This window comes from Mus musculus, chromosome 1 (genome assembly GCF_000001635.26).
Source record: "Mus musculus strain C57BL/6J chromosome 1, GRCm38.p6 C57BL/6J".
NCBI classification, from domain to species: Eukaryota; Metazoa; Chordata; class Mammalia; order Rodentia; family Muridae; genus Mus; species Mus musculus.
Genome location: NC_000067.6, coordinates 134125914 through 134152040, shown reverse-complemented (window position 1 = coordinate 134152040; position 26127 = coordinate 134125914). Strand labels below are relative to the sequence as shown.

At 48.0% G+C, this 26127-nt stretch overlaps 1 protein-coding gene across 6 annotated transcripts in view; it reads right to left on the bottom strand.

Annotated features, from left to right (window-relative positions):
• Positions 1 to 499: 499 nt before the first annotated feature.
• Chit1 (chitinase 1 (chitotriosidase)) overlaps positions 500 to 26127 on the bottom strand; it is a 40300-nt gene continuing 14672 nt past the window's right edge. Inside the window, exons 1-12 of one of the 6 annotated variants that reach the window (XM_006529879.3) lie at positions 16583 to 17090; positions 13269 to 13400; positions 11752 to 11781; positions 8600 to 8801; positions 7974 to 8030; positions 6624 to 6789; positions 6326 to 6450; positions 5356 to 5479; positions 3520 to 3705; positions 2558 to 2665; positions 1436 to 1562; positions 500 to 937 (exon numbers count right to left, since the gene is read on the bottom strand). In XM_006529879.3, coding sequence (XP_006529942.1) covers positions 693 to 937; positions 1436 to 1562; positions 2558 to 2665; positions 3520 to 3705; positions 5356 to 5479; positions 6326 to 6450; positions 6624 to 6789; positions 7974 to 8030; positions 8600 to 8801; positions 11752 to 11781; positions 13269 to 13293 — 1395 coding nt within the window. In that variant the 5' untranslated portion in view covers positions 13294 to 13400; positions 16583 to 17090 and the 3' untranslated portion in view covers positions 500 to 692. Of the gene's footprint in view, positions 938 to 1435; positions 1563 to 2557; positions 2666 to 3519; positions 3706 to 5355; positions 5480 to 6325; positions 6451 to 6623; positions 6790 to 7973; positions 8031 to 8599; positions 8802 to 11751; positions 11782 to 13268; positions 13450 to 13589; positions 13797 to 16582; positions 17091 to 26127 lie in introns of those variants that run through there. The other 5 variants (XM_006529880.2, NM_001284525.1, NM_027979.2 and 2 more) reach the window with 5 other exon arrangements.

Below are 26127 nucleotides of genomic sequence, written 5' to 3'. Positions count from 1 at the left end.
CTGGGAGTGGTGATTGAGGTGAGGCACGTGAAAGGCCCCCAACAGGGTTCATTTCAAAGTGAGCGTTTAGTTCAGGGTCTTCTTTATGGAGCGCCCAAGCCCTGACAGGCTCACGAGTGACTCTGTGGACTAATGGCTTCACTGGTGGACACAGAGCAGTAAACTGGGAAAAGCTCATCTCTGCTGCCACCTTGTGTCCATTTGGGAAATAACAGTCTAGCAGTCTAGCAGAGGTTAAGCATCTCTTTCCCCAAAGGCTCCTACAAGTGGATCTGGCCGGGCCTTGTACGCTGCCACCTGTGTTCTGGAGGACTCAGTGAGGAGACTTTCATGGGGCCAGGCACATCGGAAATGCAACTCTGGCTCTGAACTTTCCTACTGTGTGCCATCCTTTCCTCTGACCTTTGCCTACTGTGTGCAGCCCTTTCCTCTTGGTCCTCCCCATACCTCCCCCCCCCCAACAAACACTGTCCTGAGAGAGCTTCTTTAAGTCACAATGTCAGGGGTGAAAAATATGTTTATTTTTCAGATAAAGAGGAAGCCTAAAAGAGACAAAAAGGAAACCAAGAAGCTGATCAGAGGTGGGGGCATGGAAGGAACAGAGAGGCCTGCAGGCCCCAGGGAAAGCAGAGGCAGGTGGTGGGGGACCCCAAGCCTGGCCTCAGACTGGAGTTGGATGGGGTTCCAGGAACTTAGCTCCAGGTACAACATTTGCAAGAGGCTCTAAACACCAGGCCTGGAGGACAGCTCTGCTGGAACAGCCGCCCTCCTCCACAGTTGTAGTAAGTGGACTCGTCTCCAGGGTTGGGGTAGACCCCATCAGCTTTGCCTTGGCAGAAGTTATCTAGCCCTGGGCTGGGTCCCTGCTCTGGCATAGAAGATGGGCGTGGCTCAGGTATTATCTGTTCTGGGCTCCTTGGAGTCTCGGATGGAAGATCTAGAAAGACAAGGACGATTCAAGCAATGTTGGCCAACAGATTCCAAACCACAGGCGGAGCACACAACAGCAACCACTGGAGGAGGCGGCCCAGCACCCCTGCTCCCACATCCAGACCGCAGCCACAACCTGCAGCCAGGCACTGTCTGGAAGACAACCTGTGCCACACAGTAGTAGGCAGCTGGTGACCACATACCAGCTGTGACACCCAGCCATATACCAAGGAGGGGCACCTAGGGGCTGCATATGATAGGGTGAGGCTTGGCTTTCTTCTTGATAAGAGCAGAGACCTTTGGAGGGAATCCATTACTACGCCCCCGTCAGGTATTGTCAGCAGGAAACTGGAAACGGCACGAAGCACGGGGTTTCAACAGTTTCCTTAGCTACTGGTGTACGTGAACTTTGAGGAATCACAATTTTGGGTGATGGTGTTTCCTCAGAAAGGCTTATGGGGTGGGGAGTGTGCACCCCACTCTCTGAATTCAACCCTTTACTCACTTAGTTCCTGCCGTAGTGTCCGGATGAGAGGGTACGGGCCCTGGTTGCAGAAGGAACCCTTGAAGTCATCCAAGTCCAGGACCCAGACCATGGCTCCTCCCAGCCCCTTCTGTTTCAGGTAGGCAGCCTGAGGGTGTGAGCAGATGTGGGTGATTAAAATCTTGTCTACTGGTTGCTACAGGCTCAGTTACCACAGGGGATCAGGTCTCAGCTTCCCCAAAGTTCTGAAGCAAGCTTGGCCTTCACGGCTTCAGGTCCTTGTTACCCTGAGGGCCCCTGAGGGAATGCGCTGAGCTGGGCGTTCCCTCAGAGAGCACCATGACGTTTGCAGAGAGGGCTGGGAGCTGACCCCCCTCTTCTTCACGGGTCACCTTGTTCTCATGGTCCACTCGTTCCTGCTCCCTCCCGACTGCCCACAGTCTCCTCCCTGGACACCTGCCTATCTTCTGACTTTTAGGGCTTGTACAATCCTTCCTCCCTAAACAGCTTCTACTCTTTTCTAGATTCCCACAGAGCGCTGTCTGCCCCAAGAGGTCTGTTCACAGACAAGTGTTGCTCTGTTCCTTCAGGAGCTAAGCATCAACTCAGGAAGAGAGGCCAGGAAACACATTAAGGAGGCCATATTAGACAAGATGAAAGGGTCCTATAAGTAAATCAATGACACACATATGTTCCAAATGTGGCCAACAGACTGGATAAAAGTCACAGGTTCCACTATGCACATTTCTCCTTTCCATGTGTCTGTAGAGTTAGTATTTTGGTAAAATACAAATCTTGCCAAGAGGACCACTCAGTGTAGATCTCTCTCTCTCTCCTCCCTCTCTCTCTCTCTCTCTCTCTCTCTCTCTCTCTCTCTCTCTCTCTCTCTCTCTCTCTGTGTGTATGTGTTTCTCTGTACTGGGGCTTAAACCATGGGCCTTGTACGTGCCAAGCAGATGCTTTAGCCCTGAGCTACATCCCCAGCCTTCACCGAGTCTTTATCAACAGATGATAAATGTTCAGGATGCTGTCACATGAAGAGGGTGAAATGTTGGGGCATTTACAAGAACACTCATCCTTGAAGACAGATTAAGTGCTGGCGTTATTGATGGGCCGCCTCCTCCCAGCCGGGCTGGGCCTCACCTTGGCTTTGAAGCTTTCCACGTCGTCAAAGCTCACCCACTGGTTGTCCTGGAAGGCGTAAGGCACCTTCTGGTCCTCGATTCTGTGTCTTTCCTTCCAGGAGCAGGCCTGCAGGAGCAGAGATGTGTTAGGAAAGAATAACACTAGTAGGTACTGACAAACAAGCCTGCCTCCATCTTAGGCTTAAAAACCACCTTCTAGTAAACACAAAGTAGGCTCATTCCTGTTTGTGATTACATCTCTGTTTCTATGTCCCACCTGTAACTTTAACTACAAATGGTTCTGGACTGCCTGTTCCAGAAAATGGCAACCATAACTTTGTTTCAAAAATGTTGTTATGACCACCCATTGTTGTGACCACCTTGGTATGACCACCTTGCAGTTACGCCTTTGTTTCAGGAGGTCATCATGACTGGCTTATAGCGCTTATGTTCTGCTTCTGGGACCCCACCTGTTTGCCTGCCAAATCTCCCACTTGGAAACTCCCTATGCCTAAACTATACAAACCCTTATCTTCCCCATGCCCACTTCTGACTTCCTGAACCCTTCCTTAGGAGGAAGCCGCCTGTGTATACAAATAAAACAACCCCCCCCAAAAAAACCTTGTTTTAATTAATTGTTTGCTTTAATTAATTTGGCTTGGATGGTTTGGGTCAGTGGTCTTTCTGGAATCTTTGGGATTAACAGTTCCTGTCCCCTCATGCCAAGAGGAGACTGGAGATTAGAAAATTCCTATCTGAGGAAGCCTAGAGAACATAGTAGATCTGTGGAGTCACCTAGGGCTGCAGATTTAAACTTTAGGCTTCCGAGCTTAAAGATATACACAAGGGGTCCAGGGCGGGATAGAGTTCCCTTGGCCGAAATTCTCCATGCAAGCCACCTTTCCTCAGAAACTACAGGAGAAGCCCTCTTACCGATCAGGAGTCCTCTAGCATATTCAGGGTAGCTAAAAGTCGTCTTACCTCATAGTAAGCCAGGACCCCTTTGTCCTTCGTATAGGGGCCTGGGGCACCAGGCCCTGTGGCTGGGGCCCCAACTCCATTGTCTGACGAGGAGGCCAAGGTGAAAGAGCGTCCATAGGTAGGCATGCCAAGGATCAGTTTGCTGGCTGGGGTCCCCTTCTGCAGCCAGAGCGTCACAGCAGCATCCTGGTAGAGAAGGGGGCCTGCTTATCTGTCTTTACCTTGGTTTTGGTTGCCTAAGAACGGGGTTCTAGAGGGATCAACGGGACCTGGATCTCCCCAAGGCTTTTCATAGGCATCCCGTTTATATCCATCTTCTTTCATTCCCACTTTAGACTCCTACATCCTATGAGGGAAGCTGCGAGGTTCAATAGCCAGATTTGGGGATTTGGAACCAGTCAACCATGTACCCAACAAGTAGTCACCGACAGTCCCCTGTGCACCAGGCTCTTTCCCAGAGGCCTGGAATACATCACTGTAGAAAGAAGACCGAGATCCCTGCCTCACTTGGCAATGTAAGGGCATACATGAGCCTAGCAGAAGTGATACAGCAAGCTGTGAGCATGTTCTCTGTTAACTAGTATGGTGAGAAGTTTCGCCAGGGAACAAGGTCAGGGGCTTGGGTTGGCATCCCTGGTGTCTACCCACAATCGTGTGATAACAGATGTGTAATTCTAGGCCTGTGGCTGGAAGAGACATTGGATCTAGTGATGCTGAGTAACTATTGAAAAATGAAAATTTGTCCTTCGGGCCTATACTGTGGCTCAGTGTCCTCATGGTGAGTCTGGGCCTCTTCGGTAAAGACAGTTTTCATTGCATTGATTTCTTTTTGTTAGTCTGAATAGATTACCCATGATCAAACCCCAAATTTCTGAGAGAAAAACTAGGGTCCCTGAATGACACATCTTATGTATGTTTAGATAGGGGAGACTGGCCAGAAGCAGTTCTCAGACACACAATTGGCAAGTAGAAGACATGTGGTCAAAGGCAAAACCCTTCCTTTTCCAGCCCAGAGAATACCCGGCTGATGGGCTCAGCCCCAAACAGCAATCAGCTTTGTGTCTTTGTGTCCTCCACTGAACTGAGCTGTTTAGCTTCCTTCAAAACCCATTCTGTTTTCCAGATGAGGTACACAGTCAGGCCTGATGTGGCCCTCTAACCCACAGTATTAACTTTGTGAAAGTGCCAGAGAGATAAAAATGTCCTATTCCTGCCCTCTCAGATACAGGACACCAAAAGCAAAAGGCATTCCAAATTTAGGGAGTGCCATGGTGGCTGTCTTAAGAAAGAGAAATGAATCGTTTCTTTCTTAAGAATGATTCTTTCTTAAGAAAGAATCGTTATTCTTGACCTGTGACTATAGTCTGGGCATATATAAGCTATCCAGACTTCTCAGAGAGAAAGAGTTGGGCAGGAAATCCCAGCTCCAGTTTAAGACCAGTCTGCCCTTCCAGGGCCTGGTTGTTCCTCCTCAAGTGATGTCCCTTGCAGTGTTATCAACCTTGGGCAAGGATGGATGTGAAACATGTGGGGGTCATACTGGCTGTAGAGTCAAGTTCCAAGGAAGCTTCCACATCAGTCCCTTGTGTGTCTGATGTCATTAAAGTGACTTGCTCTGTTGTCAGCTAAGATCCTGCAGAGAAGTGACACCTTCCCCTCAGAAATGGCATGGGACAGAATAAAGCCAGCAAACAAGACAACAGGAAAAGCCTGGTCCTTGGTGTCGTCCTTGGTTTTCCTGGTTTTGTTTTCCATTAGGGAACTGGGGTTCAAACGAGGCCACTACCCAGGTCCTGCTGGACAGAAGACCCCCGCCTCATCCCACCAACCACTCACCACGTTTTGCTCAGCGGCTGCCCCACTTTCTCCTTGCCTTTTGTAGAGGGGGCTGTTATGCCCTGTGGTCTTTTCCAAGGAGCTGTGGAAGTCGTAGGCCATAAGGTTGATGAAATCCAAGCTCCTGCAGGAGACATGGGAAGGGGTGGGAACAAGAAGGAGAGATAAGGACATTCTCTATCCCTCACCCTCAGACCATTCCCATTCCCACTGTGGTGTTGGACATTGTCTTCGATGTCCTGCCCCCCACCGCCCACGTCAGCACCCTCAGGTGTTTTCTGTTCTGTGCGAGAGAGCTGGTTCGATTTTGCCATTTTGGAAGCAATCTAGCTCAGTGCTTCCAAAGCGTTAACATTTCATAAGTCCCCTGAGAATCTCACTAAAATGTAGGCGTTCACTCAGCAGGCTGCATTTCTAACAAGCTTTCACACACACACACACACACACACACACACACACACACACACACACTCACTCACACTCACAGCATCTCTCTCTATGTAGCTGGCCTGGAAATCAGTGAAGAGCAGGCTGGTTTCAGACTCACAGGGACTTGCCTGCCCTCACCTCCTGAATGCTGGGAATAAATGCATGCACCGGTGTACCATCTCTCAAGTGTCATAGGGGCTGCAGCTCCACACACCCCACCGAGGAGCTAGCATGTGACCTCCCATATTCTTGGAGATGCTTAAGGGTTGTGATCTCCCTCCTCCTGCCCCAAGTGTGTTCTTTCTTGAACCTTGTGAGTACCAGAGGAAGGGAAGAACAAAGACCACCTAACCATCCCCACACACCCACAGAAAGGATCTGAAATAGTGCAGTGTAGCCAACACAGAAAGCAGTGACTTCTCAGTTGCGTGATAACAACTGGAAGTCATGCCTTGCAAGCAGAGATCTGCTTTGTTTCTGGAATGCTCAACCACCCTGGGCTGCTCCAGCCTTGGAGAACATAGGGATTCATGAGACTCACTGGGCAATCTTGTCCACCTCGTAGCCAGCATCCACCAGGCCTCGATCACTCGGTACAGCTGCAGTCAGAAGGAGGCGTTCCTTCCCTGAGGACTGGGCTTCCTCCTGGAAGGCTTTGGCCAAGTCCTGTGGGAAGAACAGCATGAAGGTAGAGGCAGGAGCTAGCAGGACCCTCTATGCTATTACCCACTCCCTGATAGGTGTTCACATTCTGCAGTCTGAAGCTGCTGGCACTGGGGTAGGACCACCACCCTGAGTCACTCGGCAGACTGAATGACCCTAGTCCCTCCCAGCCATACCTGTATCAGGGCTGTGAATCTCTCTTTGTCTACTGTGGGGCTCCCACGTCCACCTGGGAACTCCCAGTCAAGGTCAAGGCCATCAAAACCTTGAGTGCGCAGGAAACTTAGGGCTGACTTCACAAAGGTCTGCCGGTTGCTGGCGGTGGCCACCATGTCTGTGAACCTGTGGAATGATGGAAGGGGTGTGGCCTGACTGGGGCTAGACAGGTCACTGTCTTGCTCAAGGGTGAATAGGAGAGTTCTCGGGGTCCCAATCACATGTTTAGACAAGAAAGGGTTCTAGGGTTCCTGGGGGCTGCTGGGGTACTTGCTGACAGGTTAAGGGCCTGGTTAAGAAAAGGAACAACAGAAGTGCTTTCTAACCCTAATGTCACTGTCACTGGGGCTGCTCCAATCCCCCTGCAGTCCCTGACTGTCTCGTTGTCAAAATTATCCCCACCCTCTCCTCCTCCCTGCACAGATTGTTTCCCATGTAGTTAGGGGGACAAATAAGGAGACTAGCGGGGAGCTGGGAACCTGGGGACCCCCATTTGAGCTCCCTGGCAGGTTACCTTTGTACTCTACAGAGCTCTTCCCCAATCTCCACATTAGCCTGTGGACCCCTCTCCCCCATCTTCCTTCCCCAGTGGACCCCAAAGAATGCTTAGGCTTCTTAAGAATTGTAAGTTTTTACAGATTGGTTCTAATTTGATTTACTTTTATTAACTTCTAACTTAAATGAATGGTGTCAATTCTTAGGTCCATGTCTCATAATGCCAAGCTAAAAATCCTAGCAATGTTAATAAAAAAATATGTGTTATTTTGGGAAGTTGAGTCATGACATTAATCAGATTCTCAAAAGGTCTTACGGTCCAAAAATATTTTCTTAAGTGTTTAAAGCTTTGGGAACTAGATATTGTAGATTTTTTTTCTAGATTTCTAGTTTTATTATCACTGTAAATAAAAACAATTACAGAAATGGACAATAATTTAGCAGCCAAGCTCAATCTCACTGACAAGATATCCCACTCAGAACTCAGAAAGCACAGTGCAGGCTGTCTGGAATCCCTGGTCTCTCTCCCCCCACTTCCTGGAGGAGAAGACTGGGGCTGGAGAGGTCGGAACTCTGTGCTGTTTTAGATTCTAGGCTTCCGATGAGACTATCTCTATGGCAACCAGGAGTCATGCTTGCGCTGCTGCCATTGTACCCTGTTGAGGGTCTAGAACCAGAGGGAAAAGCCCCATGGTCTGGGACCCCACCCCTTGTCATGCTGTGGCCTGACCTATTTCCCTGAGGACCACTCTGTCTGCCCGTGTGCCACATTCCCATTCACGAGTTCTGCTGCCCACGTGTCTGTGTCTACTCACTTCTGGGTACCAAAGGTCCAGCCTCCAACGGCTAACAGGGTCTTGAGCTTGGGGTTCCTGAAAAGACAAGAGATGTGCAAGGCTGAGTCTCACCAGCTCTGAGGACTGACAAGAATAGATGGGAGGGGCAGTAGGAACCGGCCTGAGCCTGCACCGGCCTCTGGGTACCTAGCCTGCGCTAAGTGCGCAGACAGCTGCAGATCTGGAGAGGAAAGACTTTGTGGGTGACATCGGACCCTGTGTCTAACTGGGGCAGCCTCATACAGGTGCATGTACACAAGGGACTGAGGACTTAGTGACCAGAATCCTCAAAGGGGCTTTGTAAGATAGCTGAAGACAGGTAATGTTTAGCACATACCCAAGAGGAAGAAAATTCCAGAGTGGGAAAGAGTTTTGCAATCCCGATTTTCTTTGGATTTAAACTAGAAGGACCCTTTACAGTTCTCCCACAGAGCCCCATCTCTTCGAGAGAAGCATAGGTTACCAGAGAGGGATGAGGTGACCTGTCCAGTGCCACACAGCAGCTCAACGGCAGGACTGCCATGATGGAGAGCTTTCTGGACAGGGCTGGGGTGGGGAGTGGGGTAACCTGCCCACCCATCGCCTCTCTTCCCCCTCCGGCTCACTTAGTCTTTAGGCTGTTCAGCTCCTGGTAGAGAAGTTCGTCATTGTGCTCCACAGTGCTGAGCTGATGGTTGTCCATTCCAGCAAAAGCAAAGATGACGTGGGTACACAGGTTGGGATCCACATCCCTGGGAAAGAACCGAACTGCCTCCGTCCGGTACTGGGACCAGTTGGTGAGGTAGCAGACCAGTTTTGCAGCAGAGCCTGGCCAGTAAGGGAGGAGGGAAAAAATTTTTGTCAGAAAAGCCCCTGGGAATTGGTAGCCTCTGCCCCAGGCACATAGCATCCCTGAGTGTCTTAGGTACCGAGGCTAAGGGCTGACAGGTAGAAATAAACACAGCTTACTTTAGTTTAGGCAAACACCTCATGGTAAGGAAAGTATTTACATAGGTTAGTCACGGGGGCCACAGGCTGCCCGTCAGTGCTGGAACCCTCATTATCAAGTTCATTTCATTGTGGACAACCTGAGGTTCTTGATTTGGGGACCCTTCTCAGTCAGCATGACCCCTGAGAGAGCAGAGCAGGTGCTAGGATCTTGCTCTCCTGACCCCTTAACATCCTGAGCCCACAGTCCAGGTCTCTAGGGCCAGGGCCTACAGGCAGGCTTCTTATTTGCTTCAGACCCTGAAACCCACCCAGGCAGCCCTAGGCAGCCCCATCACAAGACAAGGTCCAAAGGGAGTTAACATGACATGTTCTTTTGCCAAAGGAAGAGAGGTGGAACACACACAACACAGCTGGGAATACTTCACAATGCCAATTAAAATGCAAATGCGTGCAGTAGCAGAGAGAGGCATTCCGGCAACAGGCCTGGGCTCATGTTTCTTTAATCTTCCATTAAAGTAGCTTGCATTTATTTGTTATTCCTTGTAGAGAGCCTACATTTATCAATGCCACAGCTAAGATTCTAGTGAAGAGCCTATATTATGCAGGGAAAGGTAGCTTGTGTCTAGTGTACTTGTAACTCATGAAAGGCTCTGAGGGACACCCCCTGCCCCGGGGTGGGGGGGCAGTGCTGATTGATGGTCCCTTGGAGGGCATCCCTGAGCCAGGATCAGGGTATCGGAGAGCAAGAATTATTGTCTTCATTCCTGCATCACTCAGAACAAACTCTGGGTGCATCTCTCGTTCAGTCCTTGTCCTGTATAACCGCAATGTACGAGGCAACATTTTATGACAGGGGCTTGATGAGTGGTGAGCATGGCGTCTAGGCTCTGGGACTTCCTTTTGTTCCAACAGGATCTCTTTACTACCTCCCAACTGTCCCTCTCTGTCCAGTGCCAATGAGAAGGTGGAGGAGGAGACGGGGTGTAAGTGGAGACTCTTCATGAAGCCCCAGTCCTGAGCACATAGTCAGCTCTGAGAGAGAAGAGCCTTCGGGTGGTCAGCGGCTCTGACAGAAGTAATCCAGGAACAGAGCTTGATAGAAGGGATGTGTGTACAAGGATCAGTGAACTCCTCGGAGCAAAAGAGAGAGGAGACCAGGCCAGAGGAGACATACCCAGGGCCACACAGAAGGGAATCAGGATGTTCATGTGGCTCTCTCTGTATCTCAGCCATCATTCATCAAATGCTACAAGTCCCTTTTACTCAGTAGAGGTGATCCAGTGGGCAGGTGAGAGCAGGTTCTACAGTATGTGAACCTACTGCTCAGGCAACCCAGCTTTCTCCTCTTGAATTGGGGGTATTTGCCCACACGATGTGTCCCAGAGGATAACTCTATGGCTGCTCTCCTGATGAGTGCTGACATAGGGTGAGCTCTGTTCCAGGTGCTTACAGACATTAAGCCCAGGTGCACACAAAGTCCTCTTATTATGCTACACTGATGGAGCCTGGAAGCAGCTGGGACTTTAGTCAGCATGTGGAGAAACTCCCAGCCTCGCTACCTCACTATCCATGTTACCCCACACTCCTGCCTGACTCCTCATCTGACACCAAGAGGGAAGACGGGTACCCAGTGCTAAGCCTAGCATGTCTAGCATCTTCAGAATAAGAGCCCGAGAAGCCAGCATCTCTGGACCACTGATGCCCAGCAAGCAGGTGGGATGGGAAAGGGACCTGGGAGTCTGAGTTGCCAATGCCTGGGAGATCTCTTAGATTTTTTTGTTTGCCATGCAAGCCCCCTTCTGACTTTCTCCAGCTCTGCACCCATGAGTAAATAGCAAGCACAAATATCTCTGCCGGGCTACAGGACTGGACCACAGGTCTGGTCTTGGATTCCCTTACCTCTGGGCTCAGAACCTGTGGGAGAAAAAGTTCAAGGGGAGAGCAATAGCAACTGCTAAACATACTAGCAAGTGTGCCAAGGCTGTGAGACACAGATGTGGGGACAAGGGACCTCAAGGAAGACTTGAGAGAAGAGGACACAGCTGGTGCTGTGGGCTGGAGGGAGCTGGGCTATTGGGGAAGAGGCAAAAACCTTCTAGAAAAAGGAACGGTGGTGTTTTAGGGAAACAAGGTCAGGGGGCTGAGCTTTGAAGTATAGTCCTTCTAGTTTGTCAAGAGTTCTTTGTGTGTGTGTAGTGGCTGGAATGGAGGGGTAAAACAAACAGTGTGTGTGTGTGTGTGCACATGTGTGCATGTGTATATGTGTAGTGGGTGAAATGGAGGAATATAAACCGTGTATGTGTGTATGTACATACATGTGTATGTGCACATGTATGTGTAGTGGTGGGAATGAAGGCATATAACAAACAGTGTGTATGTGTGTGCATGTGCACATGTGTGTGTAGTGGCTGGAATAGAGGAATATAACAGAAACTGAATGTGTGTGTGTGCATGTATGTGTGCACATGTATGTGTGTATATGCATGTGTATGTGCACATGTATGTGTGTGTATGCATGTGTCTGTGCACATGTGTGTATGTATAGTGGCTGGAATGGAGGAGTATAACAGAAACAGTGTGTGTGTGTGTGCATGTATGCATGTGTCTGTGCACATGTATGTGTCTGTATGTGCACATGTGTGTGTGTGTGTGTAGTGGTTGGAATGGAGGAGTAAAAAAGAAACTGTGTGTGTGTGTGTGTGCATGTATGTGCACATGTATGTGTGTATATGCACACAAGTATGTGTAGTGGCTGGAATGGAGGAGTATAAGAGAAACACGGATGGGCTGAGAGAGCAAGCACTGTCCTCCCACACATTCCACTTACCCCACTGGACCATCAGCAGAGTCATCACACCTGAAGTAATCCAAGAAAAGAAGACAGATGTCACGAGGTCATTCTCAGGGCCACCGGCCCAGGCCTCATGTGTTGGCAGAGGCAAGGCAGGCACAGGTAGCCAAGGAAAGATGATTTCACACAGGCCATGCTTTCTCCTTCCAGAGAAGACTCAGAGGAGACCATTCCTCTCTTCACCACTTGGCAGCCAGGGGCCCAGTTCTGTCCAGACTCTATCCTGGAAACTGGTGGGAGTTTTCATGGCTCTGGGGCTGAGCCTCAGTGGAGGGTGGTGTGGGTTTGAGGGAGATTATGGGAAACCAGCAGACATGGTATGCAGAGAAAAAGCATCTCTGTGGAAGAGGAGGAAAATCCACCCCAGGGCTACGAAGAGCCCACCTGGAAGGACTGGGCAGACACCAGAAATGGGAGACCCCATTTCTGATCCCCCTGGTCGCAAAGATTCACATTCCTACCACTTGCCACAAGAGGCTAAGACTGGTCCCAGCAGCCTTGGAGACCCAGGGCTGTCAGAGTCCTTCAAAGAATTTGTTTCCACCTTTCTGGTGACCTTGTTTGCTTCTCTCTCTCTCTCTCTCTCTCTCTCTCTCTCTCTCTCTCTGCTTCTTCCTTTCTTTTTTTAAAAAAGATTTATTTACTTATTTTATGTATATGAGTACACTGTAGCTGTCTTCAGACAAACCAGAAGAGGGCATCAGATCTCATTACTGATAGTTGTGAGCCACCATGTGGTTGCTGGGACTTGAACTCAGAACCTCTGGAAGAAGAGTAAGTGCTCTTAACCTCTGAGCCATCTCTCCAGCTCGGTTTTTCTTTATAATAATAATAATAATAATAATAATAATAATAATAATAATAATAAATCTGCATTAAGTTTTCAAGGACAGGTTGGGAGATGGCTTGGTGGTTAAGAGCACTTACTGCAGAGGACCTGGGTTCGACCCCAGCACCCACATCAGGTAGCTTCCAAACACCTATAACTCCATTCAAAGGGATCTGATGTCCTCTTCTGGCCACTGTGGGCACCGGGATGCACGTGGTATGCTTAAACTCACCCAGGCACACACATACATAATCAAGTAAATGATAAATATATGTATATATAATATAGATATAGAAAATAGTATTTTTGTAAGACCATCTAGAGTTCTTTGCCCCCAGGCTGCCTTCCTGGAGGACAAGCTATATAAAGTTAGGGAAGGTGACCCTTGTCTGGTGGTTCTTGAACTAAATACTCAGGAGGGAAACAGACAAATGAACAACAAAAAACCTCCCAGTGAAGAGGCTCACTGACTGTATTTTTCAGAACAGGGCCTATAGTTTCAGCCCTTGAGCTGAAAACAGCCAAGCCAGGAGTCAGGGCCAGGTGGGGTGAAGCAAAGATCTCCGGAGCACCTTTGCTTCCTTGCATAGCAGGAGGGAACCACAGGCTCGTGCACCAATGGCTCCTGAGGCCCAGCCCACTCTCCCTGTCCAAGCCTACGCACCTGCCCAGGCCAGGGACTGCACCATGATGAAGGCTCTGGGGATATCAGCTCTGTGAGTACCCGCTCCACAGGTCCTGCCGTGCTCTCCTGTGACTGGCTCCACAGGTCCTGATCTGCTCTCCTCTGACGGGCCTGCAGCAGTACAACCAGAAATGTTGAAATCGATGCCTGAGGGAGGAAGAGAGAGAGAGAGAGAGAGAGAGGAGGGCTGCAGGTAGTGATGCCCAGTGCTGTGGCTTGAGCAAACCCGACACAGTGGTCTTTGGCAACTCTTGCTTTTCTGGAACGATTTAAGGGTGAAACGTGGGCTTTTGCTATTACCAAACCAGGAGGCAGAGTGAAGAAAGCGGGAAGGGCCCAGTCGTCCTGCCACAGGCCAGCCCGATTCTGCTCTTTTGTGGGTTCACCGGACCATGTGCGGACCCCAAGCTGCATGGGGCCCACATGCACGGGGCCCACGAGAAGACAAGCAACTCCCGAGCCAGGGGCAGTTGTGGGCCAGATCAACTCTCCCGTTCTTTTACAGTCTTCTTTTGAACTTAGTTCCTCCCTCTTAAAGACAATCAGCTCACAAAGATAAGCTATTTTCACAGTGTTATTTTTTTACTCTCTTTGAGATACTGTTAAACCACGAGAAAGAAAAAAAAATCACAACGATTTTCCCATGTTCTATGACCCAGGTATGTGGTGGCTTCAACAACAGGGCCTTACCATCAACTTCTAGAGGGGAACCCAACATCTCTAAAAGAGGTAACCTGTTCCTGACACGGGCCTTTTTATTTGCTTGTTTGTGGTGTCTAGTAGGGGAATTGTTTCCCTCTTATAGGGTGACTCCATTTAAATCACACACACGCACACACACATGCGGCAGCTTCTACAGCAATATTTCCATATGACTTTTTAAGAAAATGTCTTTAGTGTTAGTGTTCTTTCCCTGTGTTCCCTACTTTACCATTTTCCCCTCCCCTCCCCCAGCTAACCCTTCCTGTTCTTCTCGCCCCTTCAGTGCTCTATGCCACCACATTTCATCTCTCCTTCCTTGAATACCCACAGCAGACTCTTGCTAATTCCCTGGCCTCTATGGGTGCTCCAAATGAAACACACACACAGCTCAAGATTTACCCACAAATGAGAGAAAACACGTTCTGTTTGCCTTTCTGGGTCTGGGTTACCTTCCCCAGAATGCCTGTTTTTAGCTTTGCCCATTTACCGGAGAATTTTATAATTCCATTTTTTTTTTAACATCTGAGTAATATCCCATTGTGTAAATGTACCACATTTTCGTGATCCATCCAGCAGTGATGGACAGCGAAGCCATTTCTGTTTCTTGGCTACTATGGATACAGCAGCAGTGAGCCTGGAGGAGCAGGTATGTCTGCCGGAGGATAGAGAGGCCTTTGGGGGTGTGCCCCACAGTGGTCTAGCTGGATCCTGTGGTAAACCTATTTCTAGCTTTCGGAGGAAGCTCACACTGCCTTCCAGAGTAGCTGCACCAGTGTTCACTCCCACCAGCAGTGAAATAAGTTCCCTTTTCTCCACAGCCATGCCAGCATTTGTCACTAGGTTTTCTTTTTGCTTTACAATCTCAGCCTTTTGACTGACGTAAAAAGAAATCTCAAATTAGTTTTAATATGCATATCCCCGATGGCTAAGGGGGTTGAGGATTTTAAAAAATATTTCGAGCCACGTGTGTTTCAGCTTCCGAGAACTCTTTATTTAGTTTTATGCCCCGTCTGAAATTGGGTTGTTTTCTTAATGCTTAACTTTTTGAGTTCTTTGCGTAGTCTAGACACTAATCCTCAGGTGTATAGTTGGTAAAGAGTTTCCCCACGTTTTGTAGACTGCCTTCACGCAAATGCTGGTGTCCTCTGCTGTGAAGAAGGTGTTTAGTCTTTTCGTGGAGGAGTTGAGACCATTATTAATATTCAGAATTATTGCTGAAAGATGTGTATCAGTCCCTGTCACTTTGATGTCTTTGTGTTTTCTCAGATCTATAGAGAGAACTATAAACACACTCAGGAGGTCATAGGGAACACACAAACAAGGCCAAAGACAGCCATCAAAAGACACCTTCCCTCTGCTCCCCATCTCTCTTCAGCCCTGGACAGGCTGAGGAGCTCCTGGGGAACTCTGGGTAGACAGCAGCAGACAGGAGGCAGGAGAGTGGTGCTCAGCTGACTTAGAGATTGTGACCAGGCTTTGACTTGGAGGCTCTAGAGTGATCTGCTGGCCAGGCCTGCTCAAAACGGACATCAGGGAATAACCAGTCCCTGGTGGAGGCTGGGTGCGGGGGTGGGGTGGGGGGTTGGGGGGTGGAGGCGGGACCACAGCCAGCAAAGCAGCAGAGGCAGAGTCCCCAGGGATAACCCAAAATTCTACCCAAGAAAAAGATCTCAGTCCCCAAACCAGGTCACCTTCTGGAGAAGACAGATCTCTGCACAGCTCCAATTTCCATGCCTTTGTTTCCTGGTTCCTTTCTAAGGAAGCCCTCCTTAGCCCTTAAATCTCACTGAGAACCCTCTGGGTCATCTCTTGTGACTCCCCAGTCAGTACCTCACACAGCCTTCCCCAACTTCTTAATAACTGTTTGTCTAGAACAGCAAAGAAAGCTCTACTGTTTAGACAGGCATCATGGGGTGTCCCAGAGGGATCCCCAAGAAATTACTTTGGGGGCTTTGAAATCCTCCCTTCCAATCTACTGGGTTTCCCATTACTCTCCTAAGCTTTCCCCAAACAAATGCAAACACATCTAATGTGGAATAAAAGGAAGATTCCAGACCAGTCCCCAGTCCTGACTGCAGAAGAGCCTCCTCTGTGGTTAGCATCCATCTTAGCTGGCAGAGCTGGCAGATCACAGTCTCCCCTGGCCTGTTTCCACCTCTGTAAAATGGAGGCAAGACTGTCTTTTTGCTTGTGCTGTAGACCAAATGGACGAGGTGTGAAAAGGCTTTGTTCCCGGCCAGGACCCAGTCAGGTCTCTTTCAGATGCTGCAGCTGTGATGTGATGCTCCCCAGCAACCCCCCCCCCCCAACGTGCTACGCTGAAGCTTCTCATCTCTGTAGTTGAGTTGGCCACCCCCATGGCTGGGCTTGTCCTTAGACTCTGTTTACTGTCCTCAGGGGTCAGGGTCAGCAGTGGGGTGAGCTCTCAGTGGGTGTCAACAGTGTCATCTCTTCCCTACACCAGAGAGAAGCACCACTGAACACCCAGTTCCCCAGTCACCTAGTGTCTTAGTTAGGGTTCTACTGCTGTGAACAGACACCATGACCAAGGCAACTCTTATAAGGACAGCATTTAATTGGGGCTGGCTTACATGTTCAGAGGTTCAGTCCATTATCATCAAGGTGGAACATGGCAGCATCCAGGCAGGTATGGTACAGAAGGAGCTGAGAGTTCTACATCCTTATCTGAAGGCTGCTAACAGAATATTCAATTCCTGGTAGCTAGGATGAGGGTCTTAAATAAAGCCCACACCCACAGTGACACACCTACTCCAAGGCCATGCCCACTCCAACAGGTCTGTACCTTCTAATAGTGCAGCTCCCTGGGCCAAATATATGCAAACCATCACACCTAGAAACACCCCCTTTTCTCCACCCTCAATGGCCACGTGTCACTGGCTGACCTTCCTCCTGTCTATCTCCCCCACCTCCACGGTGGTGTCAGCTGGTACCCTACACACCAACAGCCTCTTATCCGGTTCCCTCTTTCCTCTCTGCCCTCTGCCAGGCACGTTCCGAGCAGCCAGGGTGCCCTCTGAACACTTTAATCAAACCCTGCCTGATTTAGCTTCTTTCCATGACCCCCTTAATGGCGTCCATGGAATTTAGAATAACACTGGCTCTCTGACCTCATGTCTGGAAAGTTCCAAATACGTTTCTTGAGAAGGCCTTCCTACCTGCCCTTGCTATCGCCTGGAATATCCTTCCCTGCAATTGTCACACACTTCCCCCTATTTGAACTCTTCCCAATCAATCGTGCATCATCCATCCACCCATCCATCCACCCATCTATCTATCCATCCATCCATACATTTATCCATCCATCCACCCATCCATCCATTTATTCTTTCCTACCACCAGAATGTAAGCTTTCTCTTGTTTACACAGTCTCTAGTGCCTAGAGTATTTCCCAGTGTGTGTTTAACTCATATTTATAGAATAAATTAATGTGGCCCACTGTGATATAGTGATATAACAAGACGTTTACACAGAAAAGTCACAGAGAGCAGGATCGGGGATGCCAAGGCACCTGGAAAATACAGGAGTCAGCAGAGTTGGCTAAAGGTCATGAGAGTGAACTGTCAGATCCTGGGCTCTGCCCCCAGTTGCCAGCACAGAGCGCCTTAACCCTTTGATGTTGCCTAAGGAACACAGTCTGAGGTAGAGTCTTAATTCTGATATTTGTCTTTTGTCGTTGGATTCTGACACAGTCCCTAGTCACTTGGGATTTCCTGAGTGACAGGAATAGCATTTGCTTTAATGAAATGTCCCTTGGTAGCTTCTTGTATGGGGACTGGTCACGAGAAAAACCAATAGTAACAGGAAGCTTGCAATGTTCAAGCTTGTTTCTGTACAGGATATTCTAGTTTCCGTTAAGAAGAAGCAATGACAGATGGCAAGATGGCTCAGTGTGCAAGGTACTTGCCGCCAACCCTGATGATCTGAGTTCAGCCTCTAAAACTCACCCAGTGGAAGGAGAGGAGGAGTTGACAGCACGGCATGCATGTCCTCCCCCAGTAAATAAGCAGAGACGTTGTCTCAATATATTGATATGGGAGAACGACGTTTGCATTGTGCACGCAGGCTGAACAGATCCCCCTTATGTAACCCTAGTGCCTGGGGTATACAATGCTATACACATCTACAGGAAAGCGCAAATAAAAGATAGAACTGCGTGGGAAATGGGCTGGAGAGATGGCTCAGCGGTTAAGAGCACTGACTGCTCTTCCAGAGATCGGGAGTTCAGTTCCCACCAACCACATGGTGGCTCACAACCATCTGGGGTGGGATCCGATGCCATCTTCTGGTGTGTCTGAAGACAGCTACAGTGTACTCATAAATAACAAATAAATAAGTCTTTAAAGAAGAAAAAGAAAAAAAAAAAGAAATGCGTGGGAGATCTCAGCAGGTGTTTGGAAGATGGTCGGGGAATGAGCAGGTGCGTGTGGCTTAGCAGATCTAAAGAGCCTGAATCCTCGGGTTACACGGAGAGCTCACAGGCAGCAGGAACGGGATGCCAAGGAAAATACAGGAGTCAGCAGAGCTTAAAAGTCGGCTAAAGGTCATGAGAGTGAACTGTCAGATCCCCAGACCTTCTGTACCCACATTAAATACAGGCGTAGAGCAGTCTCTGAAGACTTGAATCCTAGCACGAGGTTGAGCGCTGTGGCAGATGCTAGAGAGTAGGAAAATTAAATGCGCACTAACACCCTACTCCACTGCAGCCCTAGAAACCCAGGAAGAAGGCTGAGAACACTTGAGTCCAACGGAAGACTTATCAAAGCTGCATGCTACTGAAATTGAAAGGGCATTGGCAAGACTCTAATAGAGTAGCTCTCTCCTGCCACCCCTGGCAGGGGGGTGGGGGTGGGCTCAAATAAGAAGTCTCTCAAGCCTCCAGACTCCACTGGCTTTGGATGACTCTGTTGCTTATGGAAGAAAAGCCAGATAACCAGATGTGTGATCGAAGAACCCAAGACAAAGCACAAACACACAGTAACTCCAGAGCTGCACCTGTGATTGCTTCTGACTTTCTAATGTCAAACAATTATGCTCTGCTCAGTCGGGGGCTCCTGCAAGCACCTGGGCCCAGCAGTGAACAATCCACAGAGAGGCAATAAGGAGAACTCAGTCCAGCCAGGCTGGATCAAACTGGAGTCTGATGCCAGGATGTTTATTGTAAGCATATTAAAACACAGTACAATCTGGAAAAGGTTTCCTGGTATAGTACAATCCCTGGTGCACAAGGAGGAATAACTACATCAAAACTCAACCCAGTGAACATGTCACTTCTTCCACGATGGCTTCCAGAGCTAGGCCACATGCATTATCTTAAGGCCTTGGGAAAGATCTGGTGTGGTCGCCGTCATAGAGTGTATAGAGGTCATTTGAGTTATTAGTCACCCCCAGTTCTTGTTGTGGGAGCTTGGGGGAGCCCCTGACTATACATATGATGTAAGGGTAATCTAGATTATTAAGAATATCCAGTCCTGGTTGTAGGAGCTTGATATGGCCTGTCCCTTCAGATAATGCAAAGGTCACCTAGACTATTAGGTCCTGGTTGCTGGAGCTTGCCATGGCTCTTCAGATAACAGAAATTACCAGGCTATTAAGCTCAATGTGACTGGCTTCTGCTTTTGTTCTTGTCCAAACCCCAGCCTTTGGGGTAGAAAAGCAGGTTATACATCCTTTCCTTTACAAAGACAACCGTGCCAGGTTTCCCTGGGGATCTGGGGGCACGAGGACCTTGTGCCCCCAACATTGCTCACTAACAATGAGCATATGTTCCTTAATTTTTAACAATCGCTTTATACTGTCAGGTACACACCCTCAATCCCTGCACTTAGGAGACAGAAACAGGCAGATCTCTGTGAGCCCAAAGCCCATCTGTCTGGTCTACATAGCAAGCTCTAGGCCAACCAGGCTACCTAGTAAGGGGCATGCCTTAACATAAAACACCTTTATACTAATCAGTGGGCTTAAAATCTGGGTCAAAAAGATAAACACGTTTTAGAAATCTGCTATATAACGATGCTCTAGTTAGCTATTGTATACTTTCTAAGAAGCTTGATTGCATATTAAGTGTTTTTATTGCAAAAAATAAAATAAAAAAACAGTGTTGTGCCTATTTGTTGAACATCTTCTAGTTAAGAGATTGTAGCAGTTTGAATTAGAATGGCCTCTATAGGCTTATATGTTTGAAGAGTTGATCCCTAGTTGGTGGCATTCTCTGTCTCCTGCTTGCTGTTTAAGATAGGAGTTCTCAGATGTCCCTGCAAACATATCTTTGTTCCACTGACAGGACTCTAATCCCTGGAATGATAGGACTTATTAAATGATTTATTTTATAAGTTGCCAGGTCATGGTGTCTTATCATAGCAATAGAGAAGTAGCTAAGAAAGAATTCGGTACCAGGGAGTGGAGTATTGCTATGGCAGACCTGACCATGCTTATTTTTGAGGTATGAGGAAGACTTTGAACTGGAAAGGTAGTTAAACACTGTAAGCATAGCTTAGTGGGCCGTCCTGGTAGGAGCTTAGAGGTCAGCAGTGCTGGGAGCAATGTGGACGGTGGGCCAGGTTCAAGAGGTTTCATAGGAGAACAATATTAGCAACTGGGCCAGAGAACATTTTTGTGATATTTTGGCCATGTGGCTACCTTCTGCCCTTATCCTAAGAATCTTCCTGAGGCTAAATTTAAAAATAATGGACTGATTCCTCTGGCAGAAGAGATTTCGAGACAGCCTGTTGACTCTGTTGCATGGTTTTTAGTAATCACTCTTAGGAATGTATGATGAAGGAAGTGTGGCCTTGTTGAAGAAGATATGTCACTAAGGGTGAGCTTTGAGGTTTCAAAAATCTCATGTTCTCTCTCTCTCTCTCTCTCACTTATAGATGAGGGTATAAGCTCTTAGATTCTGCATCAGCACCATACCTGCCTGATGCCGTCATGGTAGGCAAGCTCCCAACTAAATGCTTTCCTTTGTAAAGTTGCCTTGGCCATGGTGTCTTATCATAGCAATAGAGAGGTAGCCAGTGCACAAGTGCTTGCCAGGCCTTGGAGGCTGTGTTAGTCCCCCTTCTATTACTTCAATATAATATGTGGGATCAACCAACTTGAGAGCAAAGGATTCTTTTGGCTCCTGGTTTTTGAAGGTTTGGATCAGTTGGCCCTGCTGTTTCGGATCTGTGGTGAGGTCATGCATGGTGGTTAAAATGCACAGTAGGGTTACTTCATAACTAGGAAACAAAACAGAGATAGAAGAAGAGACCAGTGTTCTGCAATTCCCCCACCACACACACTCCCAGGGCATGCTGGGACCTTCAGGTAGAGTCTGCCTCACCTCTGCTGGAGGTGAAAACTGGGGAAAAGATTCATCTCACTAGCCAAGAGAGTGGAGATGGGTGGGGCTTCGGGGAGTGGTAATTGTTTTAAAATCTACTTAGAGTGTCTCCTGTGTAGGCTTAGATTTTTCAAAACCTACTTTAATAAGGGCTCTTAAACGCTCAACCTCTCTTCTAGCCCACCAGAGGTAGTAGAAAAGAAAGGGCAGTAGGAAACAGGGGCTGTGGACCTGTTTAGATATAGTTCTTTGGGTTGACTCCAATCTTTGTTGTCGGCAGTCCAGTCCACGCAGCAAACACCAAACACAAATCAGCAGTGGCAGTTCAATACAGAAGAAACTGAGAGCCTCTGCCAATTGGCAAGAGACCAAGGAAGCAGCAAGAAGTCACCAAAATATCAAGATAAGTTACTTGGTGAGTTCCTCTCTACAAAGTCATGGCAAGCGAAGATCAGTGATGCATTGCAAGGCGAACCAAAGCAAGAGCGTCTTCCCACCGTCTGTGGGGTCATATTTATATTCTTTCTAAACACCACGTCTCCTTTCGCATGCCAGCTTCAGCAAAAAATTGTCTTGCCTGTCATCTTACCTGTGTCTGCTTCAGCCAAACATCACATGATTTAACTGAGTCCCCAAAGAAACCAGACATTTCCACTTGACTTCTGTATAAAAGTTTGTTCTGACCAACTCTACCCCCACTCACACACCCATACCTTTTTGTCTCATGAAAGGAAACACAGAACCTAACAAATACTTTGGATAGTGTATTAGTCAGGGTTCTCTAGAGTCACAGAACTTATGGATAGTCTCTAAATAGTAAAGGAATTTATTGATGACTTACAGTCGGCAGCCGAATTCCCAACAATTGTTCAGTCGCAGCTGTGAATGGAAGTCCAAGGATCTAGCAGTTACTCAGTCTCACGCAGCAAGCAGGCAAAGGAGCAAGAGCAAGAGCTAGACTCCCTTCTTCCAATGTCCTTATATTGTCTCCAGCAAAAGGTGTAGCCCAGATTAAAGGTGTGTTCCACCACACCTTTAATCCCAGATGAAAGGCATAGCCCAGATTAAAGGTGTGTTCCTTAACTCGGAGATTCAATCTTCTGGAATCCATAGCCACTATGGCTCAAGATCTTCAAACCAAGATCCAGATAAGGATCTCCAAGCCTCCAGATAAGGGTCACTGGTGAGCCTTCCAATTCCGGATTGTAGTTCATTCCAAATATTGTCAAGTTGACAACCAGGAATAGCCACTACAATCCACCCCTTGTCAACTTGACACAAATAATATCTCATGTTCACATGAAACAATAACAAGGTTGTAAATACGCCTAACATGATATAACTATCCCTCGTACAATCGCAAACGCATTAGTAAATTTACAATGGGCATTCATATTACTTTATAATCCTCGTTTCTGCAACTGGTTACGTGGCCTTAATTGGTATTTATAACTACCTTCCTCTACTACCCATTCTGTATTTCCTTCACCTTCAGCCAGCACCTCAGCAGGTCTTGGCTCTTTTCCTGGAGGATTAACCCATACCTTCATTCCTGATGGGTCTGCGTCCTTTGTCATCCTGCTTGGATTAGGCTGTTGTAGTTTCCCATTGACTTTAATCACAGGACATGGTAGTACTAAGAGACGCCCTAAGGGATCTCCTGCACTCCAGACATAATCTTGCTTACCACCATTGTGAAGAGGTAATCCAATTTCCCCATGGTAATCTGGATCTATCACCCCTCCTAACACTGTTATTCCTTTTTTAGCCTGTTGGTTTAAGGGCATTAGAAGCCCAAAATGACCAGGGGGAAGTCTGAGCTTCCAGTTCAATGAAATGTTTGTTGTAGCTCCTGGTAGGAGCACTCCCCTCTCTGGAGCCAAAACTTCTAAGCCAGCAGAACCTAGAGTTATGGGGACAGGAAGCAAAAATTTTCCTAGAGGGTCACTAGGAGTGATAGTAAGTGGAACTATTCCGTTTTCCACCCCTTGATTCCTGGACCCATGAATCCTGGCTATGGGTGAAACTGTACCATATATCGAGCGCTGATTCAAAGCATATACTGCCTTCTGAAGAACTCTGCCCCAGCCTTCCAAGCTGTTACCACCTAATTGGCGCTGTAACTGCGTCTTCAAAAGGCCATTCCATCTTTCTATCAGCCCAGCTGCTTCAGGATGATGGGGAATGTGGTAAGACCAGTGAATTCCATGATCGTGAGCCCACTGTCGTACTTCTCTGGCTGTGAAATGAGTTCCTTGGTCAGAAGCAATACTGTGTGGAATACCATGACGATAGATGAGGCATTCTGTCAGTCCGTGAATGGTGGTTTTAGCAGAGGCATTACGTGCAGGAAAGGCAAATCCATAACCAGAATAAGTATCTACTCCAGTAAGAACAAAACGCTGTCCTTTCCACGAAGGAAGTGGTCCAATGTAGTCAACCTGCCACCAGGTTGCTGGCTGGTCACCTCGAGGAATGGTGCCATATCTGGGGCTCAGTGTTGGTTTCTGCTGTTGGCAGATCTGGCAATCAGCAGCAGCTGTAGCCAGGTCAGCTTTGGTGAGTGGAAGCCCGTGTTGCTGAGCCCAAGCATAACCTCCATCTCGACCACCATGGCCACTTTGTTCATGTGCCCATTGAGCAATGACAGGGATGGCTGGGGAGAGAGGCTGACTGTCCACAGAACGGGTCATCTTATCCACTTGATTATTGAACTCCTCCTCGGCTGAAGTCACCTTTTGGTGAGCATTTACATGGGACACAAATATCTTCACATCCTTTGCCCATTTGGAGAGATCTATCCACATACTTCTTCCCCAGATGTCTTTCTCACCAATTTTCCAATTGTGATCTTTCCAAGTGCCTGACCATCCAGCCAATCCATTGGCTACAGCCCATGAGTCAGTGAATAATCGTACATCTGGCCATTTCTTCTTGCAAACAAACTGTAATACCATGTGTACTGCCCTAAGTTCTGCCCACTGTGAAGATTTCCCTTCACCTGTGTCTTTCAAGGTTGTCCCAGAAAGGGGTTGTAATGCTGCAGCTGTCCACTTCTGGGTGGTGCCTGCATAACGTGCAGAGCCATCAGTAAACCAGGCTCTAGTCTTCTCCTCTTCGGTCAGTTGATCATAGGGAACACCCCATGAGGCTATAGGCGCATGCTTGGCAGCAGATGGCATTGTAACAGGAGTAGAAACCATAGGCATTTGAGCAACTTCTTCATGTAACTTGCTTGTGCCTTCAGGACCTGCTCTGGCCCGATCACGTATATACCACTTCCATTTGATAATAGACTGCTGCTGTGCGCGTCCCACTTTATGACTTGCAGGGTCTGATAGTACCCAGCTCATGATGGGTAGTTCAGGTCGCATAGTAACTTGGTGTCCTATTGTCAAACGTTCAGTTTCCACTAAGGCCCAATAGCAGGCCAAGAGCTGTTTTTCAAAGGGAGAATAGTTGTCTGCAGATGATGGTAGAGCTTTGCTCCAAAATCCCAAAGGCCTTTTCTGTGATTCACCTACAGGGGCCTGCCAGAGGCTCCAAACAGCATCTCTATCAGCCACAGACACCTCAAGTACCATCGGATCTGCTGGGTCATATGGTCCAAGTGGTAGAGCAGCCTGCACAGCAGCCTGGACCTGTTGAAGGGCCTTCTCCTGTTCCAGGCCCCACACAAAGCTAGCAGCTTTCCGAGTCACTTGGTAAATAGGCCTAAGTAACACACCCAAGTGAGGGATGTGTTGTCTCCAGAATCCAAATAGACCCACTAAACGTTGTGCTTCTTTCTTGGTTGTAGGAGGGGCCAGGTGCAATAACTTATCTTTCACCTTAGAAGGAATATCTCTGCATGCCCCACACCACTGGACTCCTAAGAATTTCACTGAGGTAGATGGTCCTTGAATTTTGGTTGGATTTATTTCCCATCCTCTGATACGCATATGTGTTACCAATGAGTCCAAAGTGGTTGCTACTTCCTGCTCACTTGGTCCAATCAGCATAATGTCATCAATATAGTGCACCAATGTGATATTTTGTGGAAGATCCAAACGATCAAGATCCCTTCTAACTAAATTATGACACAGGGCAGGAGAGTTAATATATCCTTGAGGCAAAACTGTGAAGGTATACTGTTGGCCTTGCCAACTGAAAGCAAATTGCTTCTGGTGGTCCTTATGGACAGGTACTGAGAAGAAGGCATTTGCCAGATCAATAGCCGCATACCAGGTGCCAGGAGATGTGTTAATTTGCTCAAGTAAGGAAACTACATCTGGTACAGCAGCTGCAATTGGAGTTACTACCTGATTTAGTTTTCGGTAATCAACTGTCATTCTCCATGATCCATCTGTTTTCTGCACTGGCCAGATAGGAGAGTTAAATGGAGATGTGGTGGGAACCACCACCCCTGCATCTTTCAAGTCCTTGATAGTGGCAGTAATTTCTGCAATTCCTCCAGGAATACGATACTGTTTTTGATTCACTATTTTCTTTGGCAGAGGCAACTCTAAAGGCTTCCATTTGGCCTTTCCAACCATAATAGCCCTCACTCTACAGTTCAGGGAACCAATATGAGAATTCTGCCAATTTCTGAGTATATCTATCCCAATTATACATTCTGGAACTGGGGAAATCACCACAGGATGTGTCCGGGGACCTACTGGACCTACTGTGAGTCGGACATCAGTCAAAACTCCATTAATCACCTGCCCTCCATAAGCCCCTACTTTAACTGGAGGGCCACAATGTTTCTTGGGATCCCCTGGGATCAGTGTCAACTCAGAACCAGTATCCAGC